The sequence below is a fragment of the Sminthopsis crassicaudata genome, chromosome 2 (assembly GCF_048593235.1).
Source record: "Sminthopsis crassicaudata isolate SCR6 chromosome 2, ASM4859323v1, whole genome shotgun sequence".
NCBI classification, from domain to species: Eukaryota; Metazoa; Chordata; class Mammalia; order Dasyuromorphia; family Dasyuridae; genus Sminthopsis; species Sminthopsis crassicaudata.
The window spans coordinates 660,372,930-660,398,437 of record NC_133618.1 but is presented as its reverse complement, the minus strand read 5'-3'; the positions used below and the strand labels follow the sequence as shown (position 1 = coordinate 660,398,437).

Here is a 25,508-nt window from a genome sequence, read left to right as displayed (position 1 = left end):
GGTACCATGGACCATACATGATACTTTTATTCATCAAGGTTGGTCTGACAATTTAAACAAAGAATTCAAAATGCCTTCTGTTTATGATTTGGGTCTGGAGATTCTCAGGTTGGGAGTGCATCCATTTATCATGCTTCTTCCATGCCCATGTAAGAGAGGCTGACCTACAACTTGAGGACTCTGGCAAGTTTGCATAGGGTCAGATGTTGTCTGTTGTTCACCCTTCTTTTTCAAAGAGGACCAATGTTATCATTATATCAATGATATCTTGACTCATATGTGAATTGGATATGAGTCAGAGTTGCACAAAGTTATCAGCCTCACTCTCTCCCAGAGTCTTCGAAGTCCAATGGCAAGACAAAAATCAAGATGGTAAGAGATGGCCTAGGATGCAGTGGGTGACCTGGCCTCAGCTTAGGTGACCAAGCTCTAAGCTCCCCAGCTGGTTTAGCCTCCTTCATGGCCATTGGAATAAACTGTTCTTCTTATCTGCCTGTTCCTTCAGGGGAAGTCTTCACAAGCTTGAGATAGACATCCCCCTCATTTACCAACAGGTTTGAGGTCATGTCAGTAACATGTTTATTGTGTTTGCCAAAAATGTTTTATTGGGATGTGGTCACTATGCATACTACAGCTTCTTGGAGCCACAGGTGAAAGCTGGGTAGAAAATAATCAGAGTGATCAAAGAAGAATAAACTTTTTTATTTATGAATTTTAAAAAAGTCACATTGCAATTATTTGATCTCCCACATCTCTATCATCCCATTGAAAAAAATAGAAAAACAAAAACCTTGTAACAAATATACATAGTTAAGCAAAGCAAACTTGCATTGACTATATTAAAAATGTGTGCCTCATTTTTAGAAGGTAGATAACATTCTTTTTCACTGGTCTTCTGGAATCATAGTTGGCCAATGCATAAATCAGAATTTTTGAGTCTTTCAAAATTGCTTATACAATGTTATTAACAATATAATTGCTTCTCTTGGTTCTTCTAACTTCTATCTGAATGCAGTTCATACAAGTCTTTGTAAGTTTTCATAAAAGCATCCATTTCATCATTCCATTTCATCATTTCTTATAGCACAACCGCATTTCATTACATTTATATACCATGTTTTATTTAGATCTTCCCAAATTGATGAGTACTCCTTAGTTTCTAGCTTTTTTTTGTCACCACAAAAAGAGCTGCTTTAAATATTCTTTGATTTCTTTAAGGCATGGATCTGATAGAAGTATCATAGAGTCATAGGGCATGGCCAGTTTAATAATTTTTTGTTATAGTTTCAAATTGCTTTCCAGAATGGCTAGACAAATTCATAGCTCCATTAATGTTCCTGTTTTTCCAAAGTCCTTCCAACCATTTAATAATTTGCTTTTTTTTTGTCACCTGTGCCAATCTGTTGAAGATGAGGTAGAATATCAGAGTTGCTTTAGTTTGCATTTCTTTAATTATTAGTAATTTGGAGTATTTTTATATGGCTGTTAATAGTTTGGATTTCTTCCCATGAGAGCTGCTTGTTCATTTCCTTTGACTGTTTATCAATTGGGGAATGACTCTTAGTCTTATAAAAATAAACTGTCTAATTTCATACCTCCTTTAATAGGCTTCTTCAATCACTAGTATATTGTTTGAATTTATTAGTCAGTGATTAGTATGTGGGATTTACTACTATGCACTCTATCTGAATGATCCTGAACCCTTATAGGCTGACTCCAACCCCCCTTTCCTATTTCCAACTCAATATATCTTCAGACTTATCCATCTGAATCCTTCCTCTCCCCATAATGCCTCATTTCAGATCTGCCTTCCCTTTTTGGTCTTCAGAATGACTGATCCAAAATTAACAAATTTCTTTTCATCTTAATCCTCATTCTTCTCCTGTTTTTCAGTTCTCACTGACATGGGATTCCTACCTGATTATATATTATTGACTATTTATATATGATGAGGGAAGCAGATTACTCCTTGCTTTCCATTGCTACTTGAAGATCCCCTTCCTACTGCTTTCACTAAGGAGTCTCTTCTTTAAGGTCCACACTATTTACATTTATCATCCAATCCAGATCATCCAATCCAGATTCTGGAGTATTTGCTTCACAATCTTTTCCTCTAGAGATGTGCAAAAATGTTTATGGCAGCCCTTTTGGTAGTGACAAGAAACTGGAAACTGAATGGATGTCCATCAATTGGAGAATGGCTGAATAAATTATGGTATATGAATGTTATGGAATAGTATTGTTCTGTAAGAAATGACAAACAGAATGATTTCAGAAAGACCTAGAGAGACTTACATGAACTGATGCTGAGTGAAATGAGCAGAACCAGGAGATCATTATATGGCAACAACAAGACTATAAGATGATCAATTCTGATGGACATGGCTCTCTTCAACAATGAGATGATTCAAACCAGTTCTAATTGTTCAGTGATGAAGAGAGCCATCTACACCCAGAGAGAGGACTATGGGAACTGAGTGTGGTTCACAACATAGCATTTTTGCCTTTTTTGTTATTTGCTTGCATTTATTCTCTCTCTCTCTCTCTCTCTCTCTCTCTCTCTCTCTCTCTCTCTCTCTCTCTCTCTCTCTCTCTCTCTCTCTCTCTGCCGGTTTGATTTGATTTTTCTTGTGAGGCACTATAATTGTATAAACATGTATGCATATATTGCATTTAACATATATTTCTACCATGTTTAACATGTATTAAACTACTTTCCGTCTAGGGGAGGATGTGTGTGTGTGTGTGGGGGTGGAATTGGAACACAAGGTTTTGCAAGGGCTAATGTTGAAGAATATCCATGCATATGTTTTGAAAAATAAAAAGCTTTAATAAAGAAAAAATTTTTTTTTAAAAATCCGATATTTCCTTTCTCTCCATCTTCTATCCTTATACTAGAAGTCTTCAGTATATAAATCTAATCTCAACTGGGCTTTCATTGAAGCAAGATAATAGTTTTATTCTTCCCTAATTATTCATTATTCCACTTGATAACTCCCTCAAATAATCTAATATTCTAGGTTCTCAATTTATTAAATTCCTATGACCAACTCTTTTACTCCATCTTATGTCTCTATATATAGGTATATACCTTTGCAAACGTTTTATTTTCAAGAATTACAATTCTTTTATCTGTTTATAATTTTATATCAGTCTATCATTCCCTCTGATTTCCCACATCTCCACTTCTACCCTAGGACCCTTCTTCTTCCTCTACTTCATGACCAGCATTCCTTTCACCACTTGATTTTTTCTCAAGCATGACCCATGGACTGGCTAAACTATTTCCCATTCCCTGTCTTGACCCCTTGGTGAACCATTATCAATTCTACATTACACTTTCAATTCCCTTTCTCCCTTGTCCTATCATTAATTATGATTTTCCAAGCCCCAATCCTGGATTATTCTCATTACATCCTGTCCTGTTCCCCCTCCTGTATTTACATTCCCATGAACAGAATTGAAGCAAATGAAACCATGTTACCTGGGCCCATGATAAATTAATGTTATCTAATCTTCTCTGTGGCTATATTTCTTTCTTTCTTTCTTTAAAATTTTTATTTTCCCCAGTTACATGTAGAAACAACATTTTTATCCCCCTGGTTATACATGTACATTCCTTCTCCTTCTCTGCTGAGGCAGTTGTGGTTAAGTAAGTTGCCAAGGGTCACACAGCTAGGAAGTGTTAAGTGTCTGAGGCCAGATTTGAACTTAGGTTCTGCTGACTTCAGGGCTGGTGCTTTATCCACTGTACCACCCAGATGCCCCTACATGTACATTATTCAAAAAAGAACAAAACACATTTTTTTATGAATCATGTTGGGAAAACCAGAAGAAAAAGGAAAAAAAGTGAACATAGCCAGTGTTGATTTACATTTAGTCTCCATAGTTTTCTCTCTGGATGCAGATGGCATTTTCTATGCAGTTTATTAGGATTGCCTTGAATCACTGAACCACTGTGAATAAAGAACATTATGAATAATTATAGTTGATCATTGAGTGGTTATACTTCTTGAGAATGCAATCTGTAATCAGTGCCTCTTTTCCCATTTTTCTCCCCTGGTTTCAACCTTCTTCAGTCTGGGTTCCAAATCTCATTGTTCAAGTGAAACTGAAACTACTCTCTGTAAAATCACCAATGATCTCTTAATTGACAAATCTAATGGCCTTTTCTAAAGTATCTTGCTCTCTCTAAAGTATTTGATACTCTTGTCCTTTCTCATACTTTCTCTTCTCTAGGTTTTCTTGATATGTCTCTCTCCTGATTCTCCAACTCATGATATCCCCGGTATATCTGAATGCTTCTCAGTTTTCTTTGCTGATAGATTTTTCATCCATATTATGCCTTCTATCTATGATTCCTAAGTCCCCTTCTCATTTCATTCTCTACTATCTCATTAGAGGATCTTATCAGCTGCCATGGCTTCAGTAATCATTCCTATGCCAATGATTCCCAGATCCATATGTTCCATAGGTATCTCAAATCAATATGTCAAAAACAGAACTCTATTCTTTTCACCAAACCTTCCCTGCTTCTGAATTTTTCTATTACTATTGAGTACACCACCATCTTCCCAGTCACCTCAGTGTCATCCTCAACATTGTCAAATCTTATTGAATGGGAAAAGTTTGATTATTTCTTCAAAAGAAAATAATAAATTAACCAAACTATAGGATCAGATGTAATGCCTCAGTTTTCCTGAATTATTGTGCTTCAGTTTCCCTGAATTGTTGTGTGTTGGTTTCCCTGAGTTGTTATGCTATGTCCTGAGTGGAATTGTTGTGACCACCCCTCTTCTTTGCCCCATTGGGACTAAGAGAATTGGGGCCTTAGAGCTCTGGCCACTCTCACATTCCAGTGAATAATAAAACTCCAGGTGGCTTATCTCAAATGCTTGGGTGTTGCTCACTATCACCTGCCCTAGACTCTGTCTAGATTGTTTTAATGATTAATGCTTCCTAATATAGTTTTTTTAAAAAATAGCTTTTGGACTTAAAATATAAGGCCAAATTCTCAGCCAACAAGAATGAGCCAACAAGGGGGGGGGTTAATATTGCATCAGGAAACATATATATTGCTTTATGATGCTTATGCTCAGGGCTCCACTTTTATCTCTTCTATGGTGAGAGTGATGTCCACTTCTCATGGGAAGTAAATAAAACTTTTTCTTTGCACCTTGGGAGATCTCTGTAATTTATTGGGTGGATTATATACCACACATTATTTTTTCCAATTTCACAATAATGTGAGAAATGCTGAAAGGTTGGGTTTCCACAGAATGTTGTAAGCTTCTAGATAGTGGGTACCACTGACCAAGAGATTTTCAGAATGTGAGAGGTTAAGGAAGGTTAAGATTCCACAGAACAATTAAGTAATCAGTAGAAGTCTTGAGCAAACAAGGAATTGGGGAGCTAGGAAGGCTCAGGTGGGGTCAGCAGATCAGAAAGAGTCTTGTGTTCTTGAGAAAACCACAAATTTAAAATAATAGCAGATCCAGCCCAAATTAGTTGGGATCAATGATCTGAATTGACCAAATCACTACTGTGCTAATTGAATAATTTGGCTAATTGAATATTAAACAACACACCCACAGGAATTTTCCACCATTTTTGAACATGGGCTGTAGGATGGGGAAACATGTTTAAACATATTAAAGGGAAACATGTAGTGAGCGTATCAGAAAGATTATAACTTGGAAGCAATGGACCAATCTGTTCTCTGAAGGGAGGGACTGTGATACGTTAGCAAGTATAAAGCTTCTCCCACTTCTATACTTAGGGGGTCCCTCTTCCTGAAGAAGAGTATGGCCCACTTCTGACCAGAAATGTTAAGACGATTTCTTAAGATTCTTCTTTAATAAATTTTCCTTGATATCTGATTTTTAGTGTTGAGTATATTTCTTACAGTATCTATTTTATACATCTTCTTTTCTACTCATATAGCCACAACCCTAGTGTAAGCCCTTATTACCTCTCACATGGATTGATGCAACTGTTTTCTAACTTGTCTTCCTACCTCAAGTCTTGTCCCCTTCCAATTCTTCCTACACTCAACTGCCAAAGAGATTTTTTTCTAAAGTGCACAATCCATAAATGCAGCATTTGCCATTCAGAGAGTTCTCATGGTTCTCTATCACCTCTAGAATCAAATATAGACTCTGTTTGGCATTAAAAGCTCATAACAACCTGCCCCATTACAACCTTTCTAGCCTTTTATACTTTACTCTTCTATAATCCAGTTACATTGGCTTATTTATAATTTCTTAAAAACAACACTCCCATCTCCCATCATATCTCCCATCTCTCAGCCTTTACTCTGCTTTTCTGACATTCCTGGAATGTTTTTCCTCCTTACAATCACCTCTTGATCTCCTTAATATCTTTCAAGACTTAGTCCAAGCCCCACCTTCTCCAGGCCTCTCCAGATCTTCCCAATGATAAGTGGGTTTCGTGTGTGTATATGTGTGAAGGGAATTTAATTTAAATGATTTGCCCAGGGTCACACAGCTAGTAAGTGTCTGAGGCTGGATTTAAACTCAGGTTCTCCTGACTCCAGAGCTGGTGCTCTCTCTGCTGTGTCACTTAGCTACCCCTGCCTCCTGAAATGTAAGCTCCTCAAAGAAAAATACTGTAGGGTTTTTTTAAATAACTAATCTTTAGCAAATTGTGTGGCCCATACTAAATGCTATTAAACTGCTTGGATTAGGACAAGATAGTTTAACGAAAATTTTTTTCTGGAAATCTAGACTCAAAAACACAAGAGTAAAAAATTTTCTTCTACATTCACTAAACTTGCTTTTAAAAAAGTTTTATTGATCTCGAATGGCACAAGTGAAGATTTCTCAGAAGACTATAGGGTGAAGTAGATCAGATCTTAGGCCTAAATTTCAGGAAGCCAGTTGATCCCTATTTTCAGAGAACTGTAGGGCAGAAAAGGTCAAACCCTAGGTCTAAGCCTTATTAAATCACATGATACCCAGGAAATAGACAGCATTGTACCATTGGTCAATGGTTAGTTCCTTTTCAATCCATCCAATGAATTCAACAATCAACCCTCCCCTCCCTTTTCTGTTATATAATCTAATTTCCACTTCTGTCCTGGGCCACACATCATGGGCTGTCTAGTGGGTAAGCTTGGTCTGCTTCTTATAAGAACTGACTGAATAAATGTTTTCTGTTTGCATCAGGAGATGCCTCCAAGTAGTCAATTTGGGTAAGGCCTAGCACCCCATCCCACACAACACCTTTTGTTTTTACAGCATTTAAATTTACCCTTGTATTTTCCCCCTCCCACAGAGTTATTCCTCATAATTATTTTATAGAGAAAAAAAATCTGATATATCCAATAGTTTTCACCTGTAGACTCCTCTACATATATACACTCTTGATCTCTCCTTTTTCTCTCTTTCCTGCAAAAATGTTGAGAGAGGTGTCTTCTCACATGTCTCCTTTGAGTTCATACTGGTCAAACTTCCTTTTTTATCTTGGGCAAGTCATCTTCTTCCTGGGGCTTCACTGACTTCATTCGTCAAAGGAGTTGGATTAAATAATCCCTAAGAGTGCTCCCTCCCTCACATTTGCTTTGGCACTTTTGTATTGAGAGATTCCTGATAGCACTGATGAAGTTTGTATCTCCTTCACAACTTCTTATTTGTGTTATTCTTGTCTATATCTCTCATAAATTTTCTGCTGAGAATCTTCTCAGCATTCTGGAGGCCCATCTCTGATTTTTATAGAATTCCACTTACATCATTAGAAAACTCTACTTGTCCAACTCTTATTTCTCACTCATCTATATGACCATCCTCCTCTTTTTTGGATTATATATGGAAAAAAGAGAAGATTCAACCAGGAAAAACAAAATATATATTGGTGAAGAGCAACATAAATTTATATGCACTTCGACCATCCTTCCACATGAATCTTCAGCAAGCTATCCTAAATTAAGCTAAATTAAAAATCCTATCCTATTATTGTATTTCTTGCCTTCTCAGTAGGTACAGAGGGGATAGAGAGAGGGAAAAAGAATTTGGAACTGAAAAAAAAAAAAAAGCTACTTCAAGTTCAAGATCAGCATCCCCCTCAAAAAACCATTAACCAAAACAGAAGACACACTTGATAAGGTCAAGGTAATAATGCCTAATTTGAAATAAACATGTGACAAATCCACAGTGGCTATTCTCTTTGGCAAAGCACAGGCTTATTTAAAAAATGAGATTACAGACAAAAATTAAGAGATTAAATAGGCACAGGTAAATATGAAATAAAGTTGGGAGAGCATATAATTAGTGAGGAAAAGACAAATTCCCCAGGAGAACTCACAATTAACTAGGAGAAAGGAAATACTCCATGAGGTGGGAAAAAGCTATTGACCAGTAGGCTAGATCCATAGAAGAGTTTAACAGACTAACCAGAGTTAGCTAGAGTAAGGAGAAAGATATCATTAAAGGAAAGGCACTGAGAGAGAGAGAGAGAGAGAGAGAGAGAGAGAGAGAGAGAGAGAGAGAGAGAGAGAGAGAGACAGAGAGACAGAGAGAGACAGAGAGACAGAGACAGAGAGACAGAGAGACAGAGAGAGACAGAGAGAGAGAGGGAGAGGGAGAGAGAAGAAATACATCTTAGTGGGCTTAGTACTGGAAAGAATTTAGCAAGATCTTCATCGTAAATCTTTTTTTTTTTTTTTTCCCCTGAGGCAATTGGGGTTGTGATTTGTCCAGAGTCACACAGCTAGGAAACTTTAAGTGGCAGAGACCAAATTTGAACTCAGGCCCTCCTGACTTCAGGGCTGGTGCTCTATCCATATCACCACTTAGATGCCCAGTAAGTTTTTTTATAGGGGAAATATAACCTTGGGGTTTCTCAGAGAAGTAAAGGCCAGAATTCAGGATCAAAGAGCCAGATGGAATGTACCTGGCAGACTAGGTTCCAGCCTGGTCTAAAAATATACTAATAAATATCTCAAAAATTGTTTAAAGATGCTTAGAAGTTTATGGTTTAGATTAAGGAATTCCATCCTCACAATCACTCTATACAAACACAATAGTCTGGGAATTGGTTATATCTAATAATAGCCAGAAATGGGCTTCTTCCCAACAAGAAGATAATTCACATCACACTGATGTTTTTTAAAAAAATCATCTAATGAAATGGCATTAATAGATAAATCATTAGAAAAACTGACAAATCTAGAGGTAACTTTCATAAGTTTCCATACCACCCCTGGATAAGGAGGCACATGCAGGGAAAATACATGGAAAAACAAATGCATAGAGCACACATAAGGCCAGTGTTCCAGGGAATATGGATGTCATGGCCATGGCTACGGCCTCAGGTGCTAAAGAATAGTCAATATTTTCTGAAGATGTCATGGAACAGCTAGGTTGTGCTAAGTGATGCCTTCAGAATATCTAAACTATTACTACTCTCTTCTGTCATCTGCTGGCCTCTATATGGATCCTAGCTTCTTCACTGCCATTTTACTCTTTTCTAGTCTTCACATGCACTGAGAAGCTTGGACCCTTAGTTTTTCCTGGCTGGATTTCAACTTTGATTTAGCTTCTTCCAACTCTTTAGTTTATAACAGAAGGAACTAGCTTTAGTTCTGCAGTGAAGTAGACCCTATTAGCTAAAGAATCTCTGCTGACAACATATTTTCTAGCAGGTGTTAAATGGGCATGTCTTTTTTCCTCATAGGAAATGCAAGTAAAAATCCCAGAAATTCCCAGACCAATAAACTCATTGATTCATCTTATTAACCCCATATACATACAAAAATGCACATTCCAAATATTAGTCAATAATCAATAAACTTTATTAAGCTTCTAAGTTCTGGAGCTAGGAATACATGTAAAAATAGATAATCCCTACCCTCAAGAAATTTTCAATCTGGTAAGAGAAGAACTATAAAAGGAAACTGAGAAGGAGCTAGAGGAAAACAGTACTGACAGAGGGGCATGATGTAAAAGTCTAAATAAGTTTAGAGATTGTTGAGTTTCTGGGAGACTGGGTTGCCTCTCTTTCTTAAGGAGGAGACCCCACAGAGCATATCATTCTTTACACCAAGTACATGCCCAAATAAATGCCCCCTGCTTGATTTGGCGATGACTTTTGTGCTTGAATTCTTTCAGAGACAATTCTGTAGCTTATGTCTCTGGGGTTTGCCTTTTTTTTTTTTTCCCCTAGAGAGATCTGAAAGAACAGCAGAATTAAGAATTACCTGGATCACTACTGGAGGTGGAGTGGGTTCCTACCTGGAGATAATAACTGCAGCTTTAGAGCAGAAGCTCTTGAGGGAGACAAAGGTGCACTCTTCCATCTGACCTGGCCTCCAAGTTCCTGGCCTCTTAAGTTTTGGTGAGTTAATGATGAAACCCTCTCAACTATATGGTAACCATGGAAATAAAAATCCCATGGTTTGAATGGCAGGAGTTTTTGAACTTTAGGCTCCTTTAAAGGAGGGAGCTCCAGAAGAGTATAGCGTTCCTGAACTCTAGCTACCTAGATAGAGGAAAGATTTTTTTGGGCAGCATGATCCTGGGATCCAGGTCAGCCTTCTAGTTAGGGAGGGGTGATTTCTTGAGCAATGCTAGCTTGTTATTGCCTCCCCAGCAACTCTAATTTAGAGAGTGGTAGACACCAGAATTTTATCAATCAATATATATTTATTGAGCACTTTCTCTTTGTCTGAAGCTATCCTATGTCCTAGGGAGACAAAAGTTAAGCAATCACTGTCCTTAAGGAGTCTACATTCTAACAAGGGAGATATATAAGTATATACTGGGAGTATATAAATATATACCAAGTATTCTCTCATCAACCATCTTCTAGAGTCAGCTTGCTAATATAGTTCCTAATGGTTACTGAGTGCCTTGAGGTACTCTTTATCTGGTGCGCTGATGTCTTTTTTACTCCTAGTGGCTTTGAGTTCTAGCTGGCTCTTTCTCCCTTGAATCCATGGTTAAGGTCTCAATACCATTTAAATTATTTTTAACATTCACTGTTTTGTTTTGTTTTGTTTTTTTCCAAAGGTAGGTTTATTTTAATGATACAGCAAGAACAAAGATAAATTGTTTTGCTCTAATGCCTCTGGGATATGCTGCCTCCTGTATCACCTCAGTCTCCTGAGACAGGTAGGTTCAACTTGGCTTAGTTCCTACATAAAATTAGTTCTACCACAGTCATGCATAAAATTGGCATCTTTGGCAGATGAGTCTCAGTTGTCCCTTGGGCTGGAGCCCTAAAGGTCTCTCCTTGCTCTTTGAGTATTTGAGTATTGACTCTGATATCCAGACTAGGGGACATTGGAATTCTTTCTTTACTTTTTGAAATCACAGAGTCAGAGGCTCTGATCTCCTTCCTCTGGAAGGAAAATGAACAAATTCAGAGGTCAAAGACTAATGACCCTAAAGGATCAGAAGGCCTCATATCCTCTCCCCTTATGACATCATCTTTTATTGGATGTTATGACCAAAATATCCCTGAATAAATCAAAGAGGAGATGTCTGAAGCTTTCAGGTCTTAATTAAATGCTTTCAGAGCCAATTTAAGAACCTCTTCTTCAACATATGGTTGGCTGACCAGTTATAAAATATCTATGCATGCACCACATTTTCTCCAAGATACTAGCATTCCACATCACATCTCTCTGGAAAGAGTAGCTTTCTCTATGTAGACACATAAGAGGCACTTTGCATACATGCCAAATCCCCATTACTCAAGGAACTATTGTCAGCATCACACAAGATTTGACAAGTTCCATTGTAAATAAAAGAAGATCTTGGAATACAATATTCTAAAAGACTAAATAATACAGCCAAGAATAAAACTTTGGCATGTTGAATATCATCCTTCTGAGAAGGAAAAAAAGGATTTTTAATCCTTTTTTTTTTTAATTTTCAGGCATTTCAGATGAAAATTATCAAAGATGAATATGTACTTGGAAATCCATATGCAAGAGATAGAGAAACCTAGAAAAATAAATTTATCTGAGAAATTGGACAGAACTGCATGATGATGTGGTGCTAACATTTTAATAGAGGAAGAGGAAACAAGTAATGTTCACAACCTTAAAGTATTAAAAGGGAGTTTAGTAAGAAAAACATATCCTGAATAGATTGGTTCTATTTGAATTGAGGAAAGAAAAAAGAGAGCAAAAATAATACATTAGTGTAGAAAGAAGGAAAAGGGAAGGACTTTTTCTCATAATTGATCATAGAGAAATATGGAGGAAAGGGTAAAGGAATTGGCATTAAATAAATTTCACCCTTATCTGAAATGGACAAAAGAAGCTTGAACATACCTACTAGGACAGAGAAACAACTGGAGATACAGGAGTTAAGAAGATTAATATTGGAAAGGGAATGATCACAAATACAATAAGCTTGCTGATTCTAAGGAGGTATTAAAAGAGGAAAAGAAAAAAAGAAAAACAAGAAACTAGAATCTAAGGGATGAGGATGGGGAAGTACTTTAAGATTGTTTCTTAGACCAGTGAAAAAAGACAACAAACTGTGGCATAGGAATATGATGGAATATTCTTTGTCAAAATGAAATAAAGAAAATTATTTCAGGGCATACTGGGCATGAACTGACAGAATGGAATAAACAGAATGGAGAAACTATATTTGAGGACAGAACTATTACATAGAAAACCAACTTTGAAAGGCTTTGAAAGACAACTTGAATCAAATATAGTGACCAGACATGATTTCAGAGGTCATGTTATCCAACTTCCTGTCTGAAAAGTGATGAATATAAGGTGCAGAAACATATATTTTTTGGACATGCACACTATGTGGATTTGTTTTCTTTGGCCTTGCTTAGTTATTATTAGGTCCCCTCCTCCTTTCTTTTTTTTTTTTTTTTAATTTAGATTTTTTTTCCCACAGTATATATGCATGAGTAATTTTTTTTATAATATTATCCCTTGTATTCATTTTTCCAAATTATCCCCCCCTCCACTCCCTCCCCCCAATGACAGGCAATCCCATACATTTTTCATGTGTTACAATATAACCTAGATACAATATATGTATGTAAATACCATTTTCTTGTTGCACATTAAGTATTAGATTCCGAAGGTATAAGTAAATAAAGTAATAAGTATTTGATCCATATCTAATTTCTGCCATACTAATTTCCAGTTTTCCCAACAATTTTTTCCAAATAATGAATTTTTATCCCTAATGTTGGTATCTTTGGGTTTGTCAAAGATTAGATTGCTATAGATGTACCCTTTTTTGTCCTTTGTATCTAATCTGTTCCACTGATCTACCGGTCTATTTCTTAGCCAATACCAAATGGTTTTGGTGACTGCTGCTATATAATATAGCTTTAGATCAGGTACACTTAGACCACCTTCCTCTGAGTTTTTTTTTTTTTTCATTAGATCCCTTGCAATTCTCAACCTTTTATTCTTCCATATGAATTTTGTTGTTATTTTTTCTAGGTCATTAAAATAGTTTCTTGGGAGTCTGATTGGTATAGCACTAAATAAATAGATTAGTTTGGGGAGTATTGTCATCTTGATTATATTCGCTCGGCCTATCCAAGAGCACTGAATGTCTTTCCAATTATTTAAATCTGACTTTATTTTTGTGGCAAGTGTTTTGTAATTTTTCTCATATAATTCCTGACTATTTTTTGGTAGATGGATTCCCAAATACTTTATACTCTCAACATTTGGAGATGGAATTTGGAATGGAATTTCTCTTTGTATCTCTTGCTGTTGCATTTTGTTGGTGATATATAAAAATGCTGAGGATTTGTGTGGATTTATTTTGTATCCTGCCACTTTGCTAAAATTCTGAATTATTTCTAATAGCTTTTTAGCAGAGTCTTTGGGGTTCTCTAAGTATACCATCATGTCATCCCCTCCTCCTTTCTTTATCTTAGGGTGTGTGTGTGTGATTGTGGGTGTGTGTGTGTGTGTGTGTATTCTTATTTTCACTAGTTCAGATGAAAGTGAAGCTCAAATGTCACATAGACCTCCTATCCTTTCTTCTATATGTAGTGTTCTATTTATGACCTTGATTATGTGAAAGAACTTCCTACATTCTTCTTCCTTCCTTCCTTCTGCATTCCTCTTCTCCTTTTCCATTTTTTAAAGATCATCAAAACATGACATGACTACTGCCAGTTTCTTTACTTTAGTAGATGCCTTTTATGATCCCTAATAAGAATAAGGTTCTGAGGAGACACATGTATTATCACTTCATATTAGAAAATAAACAATTAATCTTGATTTAGTTCTTTATGATTGCTTGCTTATGTTTGCCTTTTTATCTTTTCATCAATAATTCTCGGAAGTTTTCTATTTCACTAAAAATCTACTTTTTCCCTTATAGGATAGAATTCAGTTTTGCTAGATAAATTGACAGGAGTAATTGGAAACTGGAACTGAAATCTTGTTTCACTCCTAGAGCCAGAGCCACACAACTACTGCATGCTTTTGAGCTTGCTTTTTTCTCAGGACCATTGCCTAGGACCCTGACCATTCCTTACTCTAGAAGCACAAGAACTTTCTTTTTGTGTCTTACTTTTATCTATGAAATAAAATTGGAAATGAATAATTAAACGGTTAGTTGATACCTACTCCTGCAACTTGCATGAGGTCCAGCCTCTCTATTTGGGTGGGTGACTTTCTCTTGCCCCAATATCCAGATGTAATCCTATTTCACTCCATTCCGATTTCATTCCATCACAGTAAGATTGAGTGCTCCATTTTTCTGTTCCTAATTGGACTTTATTCCAATGTCCATTGACTTCTCTGTGTCTGCATAACATAGAGGAGAAAAATAACTGTGATTTTTTTTCTTGGATTTCCCAATCAGGACTTCATTTGGTACATTTTCTATCCACATGGAACATCAGCTTCTACAGAAAACCTTTCCTGATCTCCTAGCTTCCAATGCTTTCTTCTGAACCTACTCTATTTTCTTTCTTTTTTTTTTTTTTTTTTTTTTGAGGCTGGGGTTAAGTGACTTGCCCAGGGTCACACAGCTAGGAAGTGTTAAGTGTCTGAGACCAGATTTGAACTCGGGTCCTCCGGAATTCAGGGCTGGTGCTCTATCCACTGTGCCACCTAGCTGTCTTTAATCATTCTTCTAAGCATTTCTAGCTTGGAGAAAGAAATATCCAAATGGACATTTGTCCTCATAATGTCCTTGGCCATCTGTCTAAACTAAGAAATGTGGAAATATCATTTATGGGATTCTTGAACAAAGAAAAATTTCACAATAGGATAAAATATAGTTTTATAACTAGAATTTGGATAAAATTAACATTTTACTTAATCACACAGAATAACATTACTTAATCCTGGAGGAAAGGTCTTTCTCCTAAAATTATTCAGTTACACTAATCTCCTCAAGGATTTTTCTTTCCCTCTCCCAACTTGGTTCTAGGTAACTCGGAGGAAAAAAACAAAACAAAATAAAACCTCTTCTCTCTGATCAATGTATTTCTCTCTTTAAGGTGGAAGGAAATTATCTTTTTTTTTTTTTTTTATGCAAGTATCACACTTTTATTGATATTTAATGATTGCAGAGGGCATTTTCACAGAACAGATAAGAGACAGATGTAATCTGAAAAAAAAAAAAAGATAACATATAATGTAATATTCCTTACCTTCATTTTTCCCCTTAGCACTATCTCCTTCAATCTCCTCATAATCCTTCTCCAAGGCAACTATATCCTTCCATGACCCACAGAACTCTCCTTCCTTTATTCTCTCTCCCACATACCAATGAACCCAGGTACCTTAACATATATCAGATTGATTTTGTGATCCAGGGGAGCCCAGGCAGGCCTACCAACAGCTGTTGTATTGCTCAACATGCACACAGCCTCTTGTACCTTGACCAGGTTGTCACCAGGAACTACAGTGGAAGGCTGGTAATTTATGCCAACTTGGAAGCCAGTTGAACACCAAGTCACAAACTGGATGCTACACTTTGTCTTGATGATCTTTGGGAATCAAGTTACCACAGTATAACAAGCCATGAGCCATGTATTTACCTTTTTTAAGGGTCACATTTCACCATCTGGTTGATAAGCTCAGAGCAAGCATTGCTAATCTTTGTTATAGTTAGCTGCTCATAGTAGGCCTTCTCAGCAAATATGACTGGGGCATGAAATAATGGGAATGCAAATAATGAGAGGGGGAATTAGGCTGGTCTGGAATTCTATTGGATCAACATTCAATGTTCCAGCAAATCAGAGAACAACAGAGGACACAATTTGGTTAATAAGACAATTCAGATTAGTCTAGGTTAGACATTTGATAAATATAAATAGCTTCATTGTCTACTATAAAGTTATAATCCAGGGTGATGTGAGTGGTCAGAATGGAGGTTCAGGGCTTGTATGAAATTATTTCATTTTTTTCCTACTTCCTTATCCAGAAATCAGCCAGTGAAGGAAATCTTAGGCAAAGATTTACTCAGGCTAATGTCTAATCAGACCATAAAAGAAATTCTAAATTTGGGCTAATGGATTCATTTCTGCTTATCATGTTTGCTCAGATTGGTCTGGGAAAATATCAACCCTCCTTTTTGTCAGACAGGCGATATAGAAATTGCTAAGTCTCTTTAATTAAGATTTCGGTGACTTAAGTAACGGAACCCAAGACCTCCATTGTAATATGGACCATAGCCTCATTGTAACATTTATTTTTTCATTAAGTGCTAACCAAAGTGGATTGCCACCTTCAGAACTCTTTGAAGAGCATATAAACTATGAGCTCATCACCATGAAGAGTGTTTGGCTTAAGAGAGATGACCAAATTGACCATCTTTTTATTAAAATGCTGGCATTATTAATACCATTATTAAATTACCCAGAAACTGTCTCCTAGAACTTTAAAAATCTTTTATTTTTCTTTTTAACTTATTAATTTTTGACATTTACTCTTGTAATATATTTTTTCTTGGAACTTTTCAAATTGTCACAGGATCAAGTACAACTTATGAAAACCCAAAGTAAATGAAGAATTTCAAGTTAGAGTTCTTGCTGTAATCAGTAGATATTTCATTGGCAGAGAGATGAAATCAGAGTCACAAAGCTGTGGAAAATCAAGATGCATTGAAGACCTGTTCACTGATCAGCAAGCTTCTGAATTCTGTCCAGAGCTTGATTGCCTTTGTGATTGGTGGCATCTCCTTGCCAGTGAGCAGTTATTCATTGTGGAAAAGCTGGTAATGGGTTCCAGTAGGAGCTTCCTCAATAATAGTTCTAACTAGAGCTACCAACATGAGCCCAGGGAAAATTCACTGAAGAAAGGGTTGAAAACCATTTGTCAATGGTCTTGTCACTTGCTATCTGACCATCAGGCTGGATACTATGTTTAACCATTACAGCTTCCAATAGGTATTACCAGTAAAGATGACAATATGGATAATCTATGTGGCCATCATGTACACATGATGAAGGCCCACTAGAGGTCCACTAGATGTCTACTACGCTAAGAAAAAGTGGAGTATCAGGGGACATTTTCCTTAAAGAAAGGAGTGAATGCCAAGGAGAAGAATGGGGGAAGGAGAATTTTAGGAAAGATATTGTTTACTGAAGCATTTGATTAAATGCTGATAAAATATCCATCTTTTAGCTAAATCTAGAAGGGATTTTAGACTTGAGAATTTTTTTCCTTTAATATCTTCAGTTGAACTAAAGAGAAGGTTTTTAAATATTTGCTTCCCTATCTAGCCATTAGGTCTCTTGAATCTTAGCCACACTATTGTTCATTTTAGTCATGTCCTATTCTATGTGTCCCCATTTGGAAATTTCTTGGCAGGTATACTGGAGAGGTTGACTATTTCCTTCTCCAGTTTATTTTACAGATAAAGAAACTGAGGTAAACAGGGTTAAGAGACTTGACCAGGGTCACAAAGCCAGTAAGTATCTGAGGGCAGATTTGAACAAAGCAGGTCTGGCTCCTGAGTTAAGGAAAGTGTTTATAAGTCAAGAAGGAAAGCAAAGCTTCTGGAAAATGGACTGAAAGATACATAAACAAACTTAGAGAAAGGCTTCATGCTGGTTGGATCATCTCCCTTCCATGGTGAGAAATGTTTGTCCCCCTCCCTTCCACTTCTTCTACTGCATCATCTAGTTGGCTATAGACACATTATCAGTACAATATGCATGTGGAAAGGATGGACTTTTGCTGCAGAGAGCATTTTAGGATTAAGGCTGTGAAGTCATGTAGACTATGGGTGCTAGTTGGCTGGGCTCTGGACTTTCCATCATGCTCCCAGGAATCACTTCATTCTAGATTTCTTTAGCTCTAGATCAAACCTCAGCCTCTGGGGCCCCTTCTTCTTTTTGGAAGGTAGAGAGAGCTCCTTACAGAACCTTAATTTCTGGGGTTGCACTGATCAGCCCTTTTCACCTTCTTTTAACACAGCAGCAGCTCTCCTTTGGACTTTTTTATCTTGCTCATTTGTAAGATGGAATAATAATAATAATGATAATGATAATAGAACATGCCTCCTAGACTTGTGAGGATATTTGTAGACTGTTTTGTGAACCTTAATTACGAATTATTATTAATTAGCTTAGTCTCCTCAAATTGCATGAGGAATCAGACCTTCATTGTCACACAGATTAAATGAGTCAGAGGTAGCATTTGAACACCGACCCTCTATAGAATTGCAGTTAGTATTTTTTTCTTTTTATGCTTATGTAAGTTTATGCTTAATAAATATTTATTGTATTCTCTCTGTCTTACTAAGAAGATCCTTCCATCTTACAAAGAAATCTCTTTGACCTTCCTCTGATAGCAGAATAAACCAGTTTGCCAGAAGGTCACTATTGGGAAGATCATTAGCTCTTAAGGTAGCCCATTCCATTTTTTTGCCTAGTGGTTTTTTAGAAACCACTCATATGGAATAGAAACCTGAATTCTTCTTCCTGCTGCTGGTATTAACTGCTCTCTGGAACCAAATAGAACAAATCTTATACTGCTTCTACATGACATGTACAGCAAATGATCGAAAGATAGTAATTATGAAAGGAATATGAAGTTCAGGTTAAAGATCCCAAACTCCTTCATCCAGTTCTTCAGGACCATAGTCTCTAGTTTTCCTACAATCCAGAGTACCTTTAGGTTGGGAGGATCTGATGATAATTTTGTTTTATCTTTTTTTTTTTTCTTCTTTTGTTCAAGACTATTTCCTGGTGGACCTAGTGAAAAAAATTTAATATCTACCACCACCTTCCCAGTTCCTTAAGGAAGTTATCCCAACCTTCCTCCCTCTCCAACTCTGAAGAGAATCTGTTACCCTAGAATAGGAAGGATTGGGTTATGGAGGGGCTGAGTCAGGGAGAAGAGGATCTGCAGTGTAAGGAGGTGGCCAATGCTGAGCCAAAGGGAGTAAGCTGTAATAGGAAAATGTTAGGCAGAACTCATGATAAACTGTCTGGGGAGTGCATTTTGGAGTGGAAGGGGGGAGCAGGCTTCTCAGTGCCCCTCAAGTCATAGCCAGCAAGTCACTTTCCTATCAAGGCAGTTTTTCCTATCAAGGCAGTAAGATCCATTAACTGGTTCTGTCAGCCCCAAGCCTATGTGAGATATAAATGTCCTTCCCATCTCCCCCCCTCCCTCCCTCTTCTTTATCTCCTTTCCACACAGGATCCCATAACCATGGATCTACCTAGAAAGGGATATAGGAATTCTGCAGTTTATGCCCAAAGGCTCAGGTGAGGACTGGTAATCATGGGGCAGGAAAGGATGGTCAAGCCCTCTTACTTATTTTGGTTCCCCCCTCCCCTTCAGATTGTAGCACTCAGTAAAGAAGATACCAGATTTCAGCTACAGATGTGAATTGTGCAAGTGGGAAGAGAAAATAGGCAGGGGAGGGGGAGAAAGACAGGCTTAGGAAGCCTCCTTATCTCTCAGCAGGCAGCTGTTCTCAAGCTGGAGGCAAGCTACTTATCAGCCCGGGGCCCACACTGATTCCTTGGCTTTCTCCGAAGCTTCTGTAATTGAATATTAATTTCCAGCAGTGAGTTTGGGCTTGTTCCCTCCCCCTCCCTTCTTCCAGACGTAGTCCTTGGCCCTTCTGGGCACAAAAGGGTTTGAGGCAGGATTTAAGGGTGGAGGCTGGGCAAGATATTCTCTCTAGTTCCACCAGAGAGAGGGCTTTGTGTGAATACAGAGGCAGGAGGCTGGTCTAGTTGGTCTGCAAGGGAAATGAAGGATCCAAAGGACACCTTGATCCCTGGGGAAAGGGAAGGACAACAGAACAAAAGAAGCTCTTTTCAGAAGAGGCTGGGAGTCTGACTTCAGGGAGGCTGTTTTAGGCCTTTCAGGGACTTAACAAGGAATGGGAAGAAGAATCCTACAGGTCTGGGGTAGGATGGGGTTGGGGGGACCAGTGAGGAGAGAACCAGAAGCTTACTAGAGCTATTGCTCTGACTCCTCTTTCCTCCTAGGGATGAATTATTTTCATTTCCAATTTCAGCCCTTCACTTACTACCACTGAGAATGGGGGTAGGGAAGACACTGGAAGCTAAACCCAGAGAATTTGTGAGACATCTAGAATAGGCTTTGGTTGCCATTTAATTTTTGTTCAGGCACAGAGTGCCTTCCGCATTGGGACAACTAGGGAGGGGCAGGTGTTCAGAACTGGATAGGAAGCAGGATTATCCCTTAGGCTTCTTTATCAAGCATCTCTCACAAGTACCCTCCCTCTACCCTCAGCTTGGATCAGTCATCACCTTTCTTGGAAGTAGAGGCAGAGATCCTTGTTTTAAAAGGCAGCAGGCTACACCAATTCACTAAGCCTCCAAGTCTGCAAGGCTTCCTCCCAGAAAGAATATTATGCCTGAGTGAAATATCTCCCTTTTATCTACTTCCTGAGGCTTGGAGATGGGGGTAACACTCTGTGAAAGATGAGAAGGAAGGGGGGGCGAGAAAATCATCCCAGAGCAAACACCCCTATCTTCTTGTTTATGTGTTTTATTCCAAAGGAGCTAGGAGCCACAAGTCACTGGAGCTACCATCAATAACACTGACAGTGTCTCTCTGGGGTGATTGAAGGGGCTCCCAGATGAAGGTGTTACTGCAGCCAGCCATACCACACATTATTCTCAGGGCCCAGCTCCTCAAACTGCCTACCCATCCTCCCCCCCCTTCTTCCCTCCCTCCCAATGTCTCTCCCAATGCTCAGTGTCTCCCAGCTAAGCTTTTTAGGGGCTCGATGCATGAAGCAAGGATTTTCACTAACTCCACACTTCAGGGCTAGTCAGGAAAAAGAGAACCCCCCCAAAAAAAATCTGGCTTCTAAGTTTCTCTTTATAAACTCTGCCTTTGACATGACATGTGTTGGGTTAGGGGACTGCCTTTTCCTTTTAGGGGTGGACAAAGCTTGGAGATCCTGGGAGCCTGCATAACACCCCACCTTCTTTCTACCTGACCCTTCTCTTCCCTCAACCCCTGGCTCTTCATTAGAGTTAATACTTATTCACCCTGCTCTTCTCTCCCACCCCCACTCTCATCTCCTATCCTGAATCTGGGGTTAGAAGGAACTCTCCTCTCCTTCCAAACCTATGATGTGATTTCAGGATCTCTTTACAAAGGAAACAGAACTATAAAGTAAGAAAAGTGTGGCTGTGGGAAATGCATCCCTTTCTCCCTCCAATATGCCAGGCTGCCTGTCAGATTTCTATGATGCATCTTTGCCGTGTGTCCTGGTCTCTGGTTCTCCCCTTTCTCCCCCACTACCTTACCTTTAACTCCCCAAAAGTCCCAGATAGAGAATCCAGACTAAGAGATCTCTCTCGGAATCTCTCAGGAGCTCATCTCCCATTGATTTGTGGATCTTTCTGAGTCAAGAGGGAGACTATCGGGAAACAGAATTAAGTGTTGGTTGGGGTTGGGAGTGTCAGTTGGGTGGCCCGAAGTCCATCCCTGAGATGAGACACAAATGGGGACCCGGCCTGTGGCAGAAGAAATGTCCTCAACTATGTTCGGGATTCTCAAGAATTCCTGTTCTACCTTCACAAGAACCGCTCCTGCAACAACGCCCCTCCCTCCCCCTCCCCTTCCCCCCTAGGTCTGAAGTAGGGATGGCTGTGTGGAGAGGGGCAGAACCCACACCTGATGGCCATATCCCACTTCCCCGCCAGGAGCCCAGGGAGGGCATCTTGCATTCCGGCAGGACACTCCAGCGGGTCCACGGGAGAAGGGAGCGGGAAGCAGGGAGGCTGGAACCGAAGTCAGAAGGACTAAAGGCAGGCTTCCAGGCTGGCAGCGGCTGTTTCGAGGCTCCGCTAATTGGTTTTCAACACTCTGAAGATCGTATTTAGGACAGCGAAGGGGAAAGGGGTCCACTCCAAACGCAGAGCCTTTCTCTCTCCTTTCAGGGAGAGGCGACTGATAGTGCAGGGTCATTCCGGGGCATGGTCCGAGAAAGGACAGTGATGAGGGTCGAGTCAGAAAGACTGTATTTGAGGAGAGGGGAGCCTGCCCACCGTGCTGATCTTAAGGAGACGGGTGACTCCCGCAGCAAAGAGTTCTCAGCCGGCACCGTCCCAGCTCCCCTCCCCCTCTGCGCCCGGCCTTTCGCGGCCCTGCAGCCTCTTACTCGCCCTCTCCTCGGCCGCGGGCGAGCCGGGGCCCCTCTTCAGTCCGGGGGCAGCAGGCGGCGCTGGCGCCAGCGCCGGCGCCCAGATCCGCGCGTCGGGCCGGGGCTCCGGGGGCTGGTAGCCGGGCTGCCCGGGGTCCAGGGCGTCCTTGGAGAGCAGAATGGAGACGGCGGGCACGTTCTTGTGCACGCTGAGGCTGGGGCCCGGGCAACCGGGGGGCGGCGGGCGGCTCTCCCACACCTCCCGTAAGCTCCGGTAGCGCAGCCGGGTGACCTGGTGCAGGCCGGCCAGCCGCCGCTTGAGAATTTCCACGCAGGTGACGGTCTTGGTGACGGCGCGGCCGCAGCCGCTGAACACTATGGTGCGAGTGGCCGGCTGCTCCATGCGCGCCGCGGCGAAGCCCAGCAAGTTGCGGATCTTACTGCCCTCCTTCACCTTCATCTCCACGGCTCCCGGGGCCAGGTCGGCGAAGGGCCCGAGGCTCTCCGCCTCGGTGTCCGCCTCCTCCGTGCGCACCTTCTTGAAGTTCTCCATGCGCGGCCGGGGGGCGGCGTGCAAAAGAAGCAGGCTCCCCCGGGGCCCTCCATGGGCTAGCCGCCCGTCTTAGTCACCGGGGGGACCCTGGCAGCACCAGGATGCCCGCCGAGCTCCCCCGCCCATCATTTCCCCGCCCCTCCCCTACCGGACACCCCCGGATCGGGGTAGGGGCGCCCACGGGGACCGTCTGGACGCGAGAGTCCCCGGGCCTCCTCTCAAAGGTTCAGTCCCGGGGCCAGACGGGGCGGACAAATCTCTCTCCCTCCCCAAAGCGCTAGCCCCCAGCTGGCCCAGACTCTGTCCGGTCCACTACATCCCGGCTCCTCTTTCGAGACTTGGAGACTGCCCAGGAGCCCAGCTCCTTTCACCGCTGGAGCTGTCCCTCCCTCAGCCCCGCCTTGGTCCCGCCCCCGCCGTCTCTCTCTCTCTCTCTCTCTCTCCCCCCCCAACACTCCCCCTCACTCCCACCCTAGATCTAGAGTTCTCTCTCAGTTGTTCCCATCTGGGGAAAGGGAATGGGAGAGGGGGAAAAGGGACAGGAAGAGAGGGAGCCGAGGCAGGGACAGAAAAGGACCTAGGTGGAGTTCTGTTCCGTCCGCTCGGAGCTCGGTGCCTTCCCAAAGCCCGCGGCTCCTTGGTTCTCCCAGCCCTCTCAGTTGCCGAGTTCTCTCTAGCTCAAGGACGGGATCTGCTCTCGTCAGCAAAGTGCAGGCGGCGAGGCAGCGGCGGTGGCTCTCCCAGCTGACGGCCTCCTCCCTCCCAGCTCAGCCTGGTGGGGAAGGGGGTGGCGGGGGAGGGGAAGTTCCCGAGAGGCTCCCTAGGGACCGGAGTTCTCCACTCTCCTGCGCCCACATCGATCGGTGTGCGAACCCCAAACCCTATACTTCAGTCTCGCCGTACTTGAAATCATTTAGTTGGCTCCATCAGTTAGCCGTTCAGTACTGGATTGAGCACTTCATCTTTCTAAGTCTCGGTTTCTTCATCTGCGAAATGGAGAGAATCGCTCTTGTACTTCCTTCCAGGGAAGCTCAAAATGCTATAGAAATGCAAACTATGTTAAGATTCTCTGTCCTTGGAAAATTGGCTTTCGGGAGCGTGGGAGAGTGACCTAAAGGCTAATTCAGTCCAACCTGTGGCTTTACGTGGTGATTTGGAGGCGGCTCTGTAAGATCTCCTCACCCCCCACGTCCCCTCATCTGAAAAGTCACTATTCCTTTCATAAAAGACTACTTCAAAGTCGGGTCTAATTGGGGAAGGAAACAAGCAGGTGGCAGGCAGGTGATCAACCATGGACTTCCGGAGTGTTACTGGAATGGCTTGTGGGTTGGTGGTGAAAGGAGGGAAGGACAGAAAGAAGATTCGCAAGGGATAAGAACGCGGGGAGGGTCAGTGAGACTGAAGGAAAAAATCACAGCTCCAAGGGAACCCTTGGGTTATAGCACTACACACTGTTACTAAGCAGCATCTTTAACTACTCAAACCCTTACAGCCTATTAACCCCGAGCGTGAGTTTCTTACACCCTTTCCAAGCACCCTTTTTGGGATAAGATTTTTTTTTATAAGAAAAAAGGAGAGAATAAGAAGTTCAAAGAACAATACAACTCCTTTCTAGGGTAGACACAGACAGGAGAAGGCAAGAAGAACCTCTGGGGTAGGGGGATCATGGAAGATTAAATAATATTTGGTTTTCAGCAAGGTGATTTAGGCCAGTTCCAATGGCCTTGTGATGGAGAGAATCAATTGCATCTAAAGAGAGGACTGGGGGAACTGAGTGAGGATCACAACTTAGTATTTTCACTTTTGTTGTTGTTGTTTGCTTGCATTTTGTTTTCTTTCTCATTTTCCCCCCTTTTGATCAGATTTTTCTTGTGCATCATAATTCTGGAAATATTTATGGGAGAATTGCAAGTGTAACAGATATTGGATTACTTGGTGTCTAGAGAAGGGGGTGGGAGGAAGGGAGCAAAAAATTGAGAACAAAGTTTTTCTGGGTGAATGTTAAAAACTATACATATGTTTTGAAAAGAAAAAGCTTTTAAAAATACTATTTTTTTTTTTTTTTTTAAGGCACATAGCACAGTATCTGGCCTATAACAGTCCTACATAAATGCTTATTCCCTTCTTGGCTGACCCTTTTAACTTCCCAGATTTGCTAAAGAGGCAGCTAGTCCAAGGACTAAAGCTTGTCATCCTCCCCACCTCCTGTTTCTCCCCCTCCCCCCCCAGGATGGGGGGTAAAATTGAGTATTTCCTTTAGGACTATAGATATGAATGAAAGGGGAAAGCCCAGTTCTGAGAGAAGTACTATTCTCTAGGAGGTTCAGTTTGATGAATTAGGTCTCCCTCAGGGTGTCCAGCCTCAGAGCTGGACTTGGAGCTGACCAGTT

The 25,508-nt window shown here is 40.6% G+C and overlaps 2 protein-coding genes and 1 pseudogene across 2 annotated transcripts in view; 1 reads left to right on the top strand and 2 right to left on the bottom strand.

Annotated features, from left to right (window-relative positions):
• SCAMP5 (secretory carrier membrane protein 5) overlaps positions 1 to 25,508 on the top strand; it is a 111,815-nt gene that overhangs the window by 8,720 nt on the left and 77,587 nt on the right. Inside the window, exons 2-3 of the mRNA XM_074296962.1 lie at positions 10,183 to 10,353; positions 11,032 to 11,129. The gene's annotated coding sequence lies outside the window, so the exon portion shown is untranslated. The remainder of the gene's footprint in view (positions 1 to 10,182; positions 10,354 to 11,031; positions 11,130 to 25,508) is intronic.
• LOC141553027 (tubulin alpha-8 chain-like) lies at positions 629 to 16,348 on the bottom strand (annotated as a pseudogene).
• Positions 20,941 to 23,499, bottom strand: RPP25 (ribonuclease P/MRP subunit p25). Its single transcript, XM_074296951.1, has one exon. The coding sequence runs from the start codon at positions 23,116 to 23,118 to the stop codon at positions 22,516 to 22,518; it is 603 nt and encodes a 200-aa protein (XP_074153052.1). The 5' UTR covers positions 23,119 to 23,499; the 3' UTR covers positions 20,941 to 22,515.

What these genes read in the sequence shown, in the direction of transcription:
- RPP25 (XM_074296951.1), bottom strand. Translation starts at nt 23,118, where the DNA reads ATGGAGAACTTCAAGAAGGTGCGCACGGAGGAGGCGGACACCGAGGCG.